This window comes from Cynara cardunculus, unplaced genomic scaffold (genome assembly GCF_001531365.2).
Source record: "Cynara cardunculus var. scolymus isolate 2C unplaced genomic scaffold, CcrdV1 Un_Scaffold_196, whole genome shotgun sequence".
Lineage (NCBI taxonomy): Eukaryota > Viridiplantae > Streptophyta > Magnoliopsida > Asterales > Asteraceae > Cynara > Cynara cardunculus.
Window position 1 is genome coordinate 16,683 of NW_020200567.1, and position 8,448 is coordinate 25,130.

The window sequence follows — 8,448 nt, forward strand, 5'->3', positions numbered from 1 at the left end:
CAACCGCCACCCACTCCCAACCCACCAGTGACCACCATGTCACTATTGTCGTTGTCACAACTGCCACCCCATCCCCCAACCGCCACCCACTCCCAACCCACCAGTGACCACCATGTCACTATTGTCGTTGTCACAACTGCCACCCCATCCCCCAACCGCCACCCACTCCCAACCCACCAGTGACCACCATGTCACTATTGTCGTTGTCACAACTGCCACCCCATCCCCCACCCACCACCTCCACCACTGTCGTCGTCACAACTACCCTCTCCCAAGCAAAGATGGAGATACCAATTCTTTTGAGACACTCCATACGAATTCCATACAACTCCATGCCAATTTTTGAAAGTCAAATTCCTTCAATAGATTTCAATTCCACCAAACACCATTTTGCAAACCAAACACCCCCAAACACATGGTCAAATTCCATAAAACTCCATTCCAATTCTTTCAAAGTCAAATTCCTTTGATGGATTCCAATTCCATCAAACTCCATTTTGCGAACCAAACATCCCCTAAATATCAGCAATTCAAGACACTGGCTGAAAATCGCGACGGCATTAAGATGCTACGGCCACTCAAAATCTATTATTCCTCAGAGTAACAGCCATGTATGCAAATAGACTTCCAGTTTGTATCATTTATTCGATATCAAGGTCTACTTATTTTTAAAATATTCACCAACAGATACATTGAACCCACAACCTATAAGTTATAAAGTACACTTCTGTTGGGAGGGCAAGCTATTTAAGTCGCTTATCGGGGATGGTGATGCCAGTGGGCCAAATGGACACCTGCTCTTAGGTTTTAAATCTCCTAGGCATCAAAGGTTCAATGGTGGCATAATCCCAAAATCAAAAAGCCTGAAAATTATTTAAAAAGGGAAGATACAATGTGCAATACATACCTTTTTATGTCATCCACAGCTTGCTTTCGTCTTTGTATCTGAAGTTCGAGTATGTGAATCAATGTTGCTCTGGCCTGAAAAGGTGTTATGTTTGGTGTTTGAGTAAGAGCCTGTTTGTTAGCAGCTTAACGAGCTTGTAGGACTTGCAGCTTATTCGGTCAACCATAGATGACTGTTTGGTGGTGGCTTAATGATACAGAAAGTGACTTATTTAGTAATTTCTGGAGGGGAGCTATATGCAGAAAGCGAAGTTTTTTACAAACAGGCCCCTCCCAATTAAAAAGACGCTGCTTCCATCTCTGAAAAAACCATCCCAAAAGAAAAATATCCCCAATCTATACAAACAGATTAATCCACAAAGATAACTTTATCCATACAGAACTCCCCTAATTAGATTTTGAAATGAAAATGAAATACATAAAAAAGTGGAGAGAATTGTACCTGATGTGGACGTAACGAATTGAGAAGATGATGCAAATTCTTGAATATAAGAGAAATGTCTTCCACTCTCCTTGCGTATTGTGATGGCCGCTCTATTAAAACATCAGCGAGCTCTAAAATATGCAGTTGTAGTTCCCTGTTTAGTGACCTCAATTCCTTTTTGAAATCTAGAAATAGATGTGGGTGATATCAATACGCTTCCAAGAAAAATGTCTTCTAACTACTGAAAGGGAACTTATAGACATCCACTAATTTATTAGAGCATCTCCAATAGATTCTCTAAAATAGAGAAATGGATATTTTGTTCTCTATTTTGCTCCAACAGATTCTCTATATTGTTCTCTAAAATAGAGAGAACTCCAAGTTTAGAGAATTCTCTGTAACTTGATGTGAGGAGAGAGAAATGATTTTTTCATCCGGTTCCCATCAGTAAAATTAAATATTATTTATTTTATAAAAATATTGTTTGAAAAGTGTCATTGGATGATAAAATTATAGAATATTTAAATACTCCCTCTGTCCGAAAATAAGTGTTCACATTTCTATTTTAGTTTGCCCCAAAATAAGCGTCCACTTTCAAAAATAAATGTCTACTTTCACATTCTACCCTTAATTATCTAATAAAGAAAACATCTCTCCCTATTACTAAGGGTAAGACTATCCATTAGTTGATTGAAAAGTGTAATAATTACACATTCCTAAAATTGTGTGCCTTTTTCATAATGGACATTTAATGAGAGAGTAATATAATAAATGTTGAAATCTTTAAAATAATGAAGCAGTTCGAGTCGAATGTAACTCTTTTAGATATTTTAACTTTTGGTTCTTTATTTTAGAGAAACTATAGAGAATCTATTAGAGATGCTTGCAAAACAGCCCGTTTGCAAAGTGCAAAGGCATAAAGAGACTTCTTTCTTCAAACATGGCAACTAATATGAAATGCCCATGAAAATTGTAGTTCGGATATGAAGAAACTTAATGGGAAATGAGAGGATCGCATACCAACATTTGAGCCTTTTGGGTACAACTGACGAACACCCTGATCTTCCAAAGTCGGCAATACATCATCAGTCTACACAGGAAATTGATAATAATGGACGTGTTAGCATCACCAACAGACACCAAGCCAGTAGACTTTAACACCAATTTCAAGCTGTGAAAATATTGCAATAATTGTTCAAGGAAGATCCAATGCAACAGAATAAGTACTACACAAACATGAAAACATTTCAAGAAATTACTCATCAAAACCTTATGTGAACAAATGTCGGTAGATAAAGGAGAAAAAATGAAAAATTGAGGAACACACTTATAACCATTCATTTGTATGGTATGCACATGTGTGTAAAAGTAATTGAAAATGTATTCTGGTTTCTATGAACATGTGCATACAGGACTAATTACTTTTATCCACATGTGCATACCATACAAATGAATGATTATTAGGGTGTTCCTTAGTTTTCCATTTTTTGTGGTTTTCCCCTGAACCTGACCCAATGTGTCAGTATATCAAAGAACGTAATGAAAAAGTATCTGAGAATTTTCTTATCAGGAACTTTACAGTGTAATTGGCACCATATAGGAGGTAGGTCCCTTCGATAGGAGGCGGAGGTTCTGGAGCCGAGCTAGGGTTTTGTTCATAATCCTTGTACAGTCTGTAATATGGTGGAGGAGGTGGATAAGTAGCTGTTGCCATTTACGATAGTTATTCCTGAAACAGCAATGACAATCAAAACTTAAGCAAACCATAAACAAAGAAAAAACTCATTATTACACACAGAAATTGATTCATCTATTTGCTTTGAAGATAAATAACGCACAGTTCTTATTCAAAATTCAGCTTCGGTCTAAAAGGCAATGTCAAGAGCAAGATGTTAGAAGGCCAATTCCACAAGATGTATGCAACCTGACCTCTACCCCCAAAAGGGTAGAGCGGTTGTTTCCATGAGGACCCCTTGCTTGTGCAGGAGGGTGAGCAAACATGTATAATAAAACGAAGGACGAAAAGAAGTAATTAGAAAAAAACAGTGAGTAGGTACAATGATAACATACGCAAAGCCAAGGAAGCCAGCACCCACATAGAGCAGGTAAGGCCAAACAGCACATATCTGGCCTACACCCTACCAGCCCTCTATCCCCCCACCAAAAAAAACCCGTCCAACTCCCATTTGCCCAACTACGCTAGCTACAAGTCCCCAAACCTAATTCTCTACCCTAGCCCCCCGTCTCCAAGTACTCCAATCAAAGGCTGTACTCGGAAATGCCTAAACGTGCTATGTCCAACCTCAGTTTCTCATCCCACGACCTCCTTGGCATACCCCTCCTCACCCCCTCGACTGTCACTCTTTCTACTCTCCTCACAGATGTCGTCATTGGCCTCCTACGAGGGTCCCAAACCAATGCAATCTCTCATTTTCCATTTTATCTGTTACGGTGCCAACTCCCGTCTCCACCCAGAAACCCTATCTGGAATTATGTCTAACCTAGGCCGACCACATGTCACCTAAGCATCCTCATTTCTGCAACTTCCAACTTCCTCTCAATGGACTTCCTTGTGGCCCAATTTATTTACACGTTCAACATAGCAAATGCTGAACATGAACCAAAAAAGTATTGTCACAATCACTAAGCAAATCTACGGTTTCAATATCAATTATCAGATTTACGGTCAAACTAATGTTGAGTTACGAACACATTTTATAGACAATATACACCGTCAAATAGACAATAATGTTCACATAATCAAATTTCAGATCAATAGCCAGCTAACAAGAAAGTTCACAAAATAATTGGGGATTAGAGTTGAGCAAGAGGATTACTTGTAAGAGAATATATCAAGACAGTCTCCAGAGAAGACTATGAAGACACGGAGAATTAGTAGTATCTGGAGCCTTCGGGATTAGTCTACTTTTAGTAGAAGAATGGAGCAATGGCAGGGGTTTCTTTGCCGGATAAGGTAGACCTTCCATGGCAGGGGTTTATTTTAGACCAAACTCTAAAATAAGAGTTTGGCACTTACAAAGAAAATCACTATTAGTCTATTGAAACTCAGCAGCGGACTGACGATTTCGGCAGCGGATCTCCCACTGTCTGTTGGTGATTTCAGTGAACTGTCCTAGCAATTTGGCAGTGTCAAAATGAAGTATAGGCTTAAATGAACAGGGAACCTTTTCTAATGACCAGTAGCCAGTAGAAAGTCGTACCAATTAGGCAAGTACCAACATTAATCAACTAAAGGATTCCTAATTTAGTGCTAGCAATGGTTAAATAAAGGATTATAATACGAAACTTAACTAATTTCGACAACTTTAAATATGAATTTGGAAACCCTATTTTGATCTAATACACATACCTGAGCAGGAAAAAGAACTGTGGTATGTGGAGGAGGTGAGAGCGCCGAAACGTACCAGGCAGCAGCGGCGCCGGCCGCTGGGTCGTCTCGTCGAGAGGAGGAGAGGTGGTGGGGGAGGACCGGGGATGATCCGGTCGTCGTCGTCGTGGACAAGAGGTTGAGCTGTGAGCATATGTCGCAGATATGTAATGGGCTTTTATCGACATAAACTGATAAAAGCATTAACAATAAAGAGCCCAGGCCCATTGGCCCACCCTATATAGATGACCAAATTGAGGTCGGGAAAAGAAGAGATGGCCGAATAGGCCCAAGACCGACTTGAGATCAGGATCGGTTCGATAGTCTTTAATCGATTATGATTTTTAGGAAATTTCATGGTCCGATAAAATCTAGACCGAGGCTGGTTAGAGAAGGCTAAATGGACCCGGTTCGACACGGAACCGGTTTGGGACTGCCGGTTATGGCTCTATTTGTTATACATAAGCCCGATTTTTTTAAGATTAAGTTTTATAAATTATATATAAAGTTTTTTTAGTATTTCTACAATATTTTTAAACTTTTTGTTTTTTAAGTTTTTCAAAAATCATGACTATAAAAACATCTATAACATTTTTGTTTAAAAATATTTTAAAGTTTATTTAAATGACCCACTTAGGGATTTAAAGTGTATCTTCAAACAATAACTTTTACATTCAAAATTGGTTTCTGAAAGAGAAAAAATGGGATCGATTTGAGCCCGGCCCAGGACCGAAACGGGTTACAAAGCATGGAGATCTCACTTGGTATTTTGGTCCGGATCGAGATTATTATAGAAATGCAAATTGAGACTAGGACCAATTTTTGGCCATCTATAGGGACTAGTCACACTTTCTATGGAATTTTTAAGGCCTAACCCGGTCCGAACCGGTTAGTTTAGACCATATTGTAAAAACTTTTTCAAGTTTTTATCTATTTAAACTGTTCTTCAATATTAAAGTTCAAAATCATAATTATAAAAACATGTATAACATTGTTGTGTACAATGTTTTTTTAAACGGGGTCGGGTCCGGACCAGTTTGGCCCGACCCGATGGGGCTGATAACGGGCCTGGATGGGTCCTATGGTTGTTGGTTGGGACCGGCCAACTAGATTTTGGAGGGACCGATTTGGGACCGTTTTGTCTGGCCTGAAACTGATTCTTGGTCATCTCTACTATAGGTGGCTTGGCCTCTAAATGTGCACTTGGTCTCGGTTGGATGGGATTATACTGGTGAAAGCAAGGTGGACAGGTGAACAGGTTGTCAAATATTTTAGTTTTAGTAGTTTAATAATCTATATGTGTTATCTTTCTTATTCGATTTTTGCTCCACATGTGTTGGCGGGAGAAAATTTTGCATTTTTCTGTCAATTGTTCATGTATTACACAAATCTATTTGTTGCACCAAATGTGGTATAAGTTTTTGTTATGTCATGTCTCGTATTGTTTCACGCACGCGCCTAAAAAACATGGTAACCTGTAGGCATTTGTTTTATGACCCCTCGTTCCAGCATGATTTTGTAACTGATGTTAAATTCGCATTTGATGTTACCTACAGGACCAAGTTACATGCAAAGCAAGTTCCAAGTTCATGTTCCATGTTGTACATACTTGTCAGTAGATACATCAATAGGGCCTTAATCACTTGATAATTCCAAATTTTGTGAGATTCGTGAGAATTTTTCAAATAAAAGTAACAGACTTTTAACCGTGTCTTTTGAAAATATGTTTCCCAAAATATATATATTTTTCATTTTTTCATGCTTTGTAATTTAGGTACATTAATGAATTTGCAGTAGATGAACATTTGACATATTTAACATGTTTTCAGTATTTGCTTGTTTTAACATTTATATGGTAACTCTTAAAATGAAAATACAACTTGTGTATACTTTTTAGTGTCGCATATCAGATAACAACGAGAAAAAGAATAAAACTCTTTTAATCTACGGTATAATGTTTTAACGACAAGTAATACAGGTAGAAAATTGTTTATAATCCTTATACTAATTTTAGCTGAAATTTCAAATTATATAGATGACAACAATAACTAGGGTAAAATTGGCTCGATGTATGATATTTTGATGTATGAATTTGAAATGGTTATCTTTAACTTCTTGAATTATAATCAAAATCAAATAAGAAGCTTGTTAAATTTGGGGAATATATAAACATGTATAACTAACGGGTCGTTTGTCAAACACTTACTCGGCTAAGCGATTATCAAGTCACATTACCTTACTGGATGCATACGGCAAGGACCAAGAATCTTACCAGGTAAGATCGAAAACAAATACGAGAATCTTACCCAGTAAGTGAGGGTCGTCGTCTCTTACCACAATTAATGTTTACCGGATAAATTATTGCATACAATATCGTTATCGTTGACTAAAATCTTACCCGGTGAGTAAGTGCTAGTACTAAAATTTTCCGGTAATCACTTGTCCGGGTAAGTGTGTGGTAAACGACTCCTGAAACATATATCAAACAAAAATACAAGTGATTTTGATGTATGCAGTATTTGCAAATTAATTGTTAAAACCATATAGTTACCAGCCACAGCCAATAAGCTAATTATTTATAGATAAATTAGTCATGTTTTATAAAAACTATTTTGACAGTAATATAAAATAACTTCAAATGAAATACCGTAAATAAGTTATCTGGATCATATCCAAATTTAAACCCATAGTTCAATCTACTTCAAAAACTTAGATCCCGATCTTCAAAAACTTAGAACTTGATCTCGTTCAATAATCCATAACTCGAGTGGGGAGAATGGGGAGGGGCCGGAGTAACGTCAGAGTCACGATGGGTGTCTAGTGGTCGGCGAAGATTGGTTAGAAAATCATGATTTATTTGTTCATAAACACTTGATCACTCAAAATATTAAAATATATTTGATTTTTAGACATTTTTTAATGCTACCCTACTAACCAAGGGACCATTTAATTATCTCACTGTGAGCAGAGGAAGAACAAAAAAATCTTATTAAGTAAGAGATAAGACAATGATTGAGAGTCTTACCATATAAATGAAGATGGTGACTCTTAATATGAATTATTTGTTTACCTTTTAATAATTACATAAAAAGACAACATCTGAATTACTAAGTGGTGAATTTTGTTTTTAACTAAAAAAAGTTTGAATTTTAGTGGTTCTAAAAATTCTCTGAATAATTTTGTATTTTAGGCCTTCCCATACCATTCAATGTCATTATGAACAATTACCAAACAACCATATTTCATTTTATACTATATTATAAGAGCCCCTAATCATTCTGACCACTTAATTATCTTGCACCATACAAATAAACAATTGCCAATATAACCCTTTTCCCAATAAACACTTACCAAATAATAAACACTTACCGTCAATCCATTTTAATAGTCGAAAATATCATCCGATAAGATAGGTGAGAATGGTAACTATTTTCGATAAGTGTTAGGCAAACGGTTCACTTTTATAGGTTTTAGAAAGTTCAATTTTACTTTGTTAAAAAAAGTATTACTTATTAGGCGTTGTTTGACAAAAATAAACTACCTTATTTTATGAGAATATGTTTAGATGCACATAAGCTAGTTTATTAAAACGTTACTTGAAGTAACGTTTTAATAACTTATTGTCACTTTTTTCCAATTATAACCTTCATTGATATTAATTGATATTAATTACTATTATTTATAAATAAATATTAATAAAATTTAAACAATATCAATATTAATTAATATT

General features: G+C 36.4%; 1 protein-coding gene across 1 annotated transcript in view; it reads right to left on the reverse strand.

The window, feature by feature from the left end:
* LOC112501510 (mediator of RNA polymerase II transcription subunit 7a-like) overlaps positions 1-4,819 on the reverse strand; it is a 7,007-nt gene extending 2,188 nt beyond the window's left edge. Inside the window, exons 1-5 of the mRNA XM_025105155.1 lie at positions 4,756-4,819; positions 2,910-3,059; positions 2,351-2,420; positions 1,349-1,515; positions 908-981 (exon numbers count right to left, since the gene is read on the reverse strand). Coding sequence (XP_024960923.1) covers positions 908-981; positions 1,349-1,515; positions 2,351-2,420; positions 2,910-3,044 — 446 coding nt within the window. The 5' untranslated portion in view covers positions 3,045-3,059; positions 4,756-4,819. The remainder of the gene's footprint in view (positions 1-907; positions 982-1,348; positions 1,516-2,350; positions 2,421-2,909; positions 3,060-4,755) is intronic.
* Positions 4,820-8,448: the final 3,629 nt, after the last annotated feature.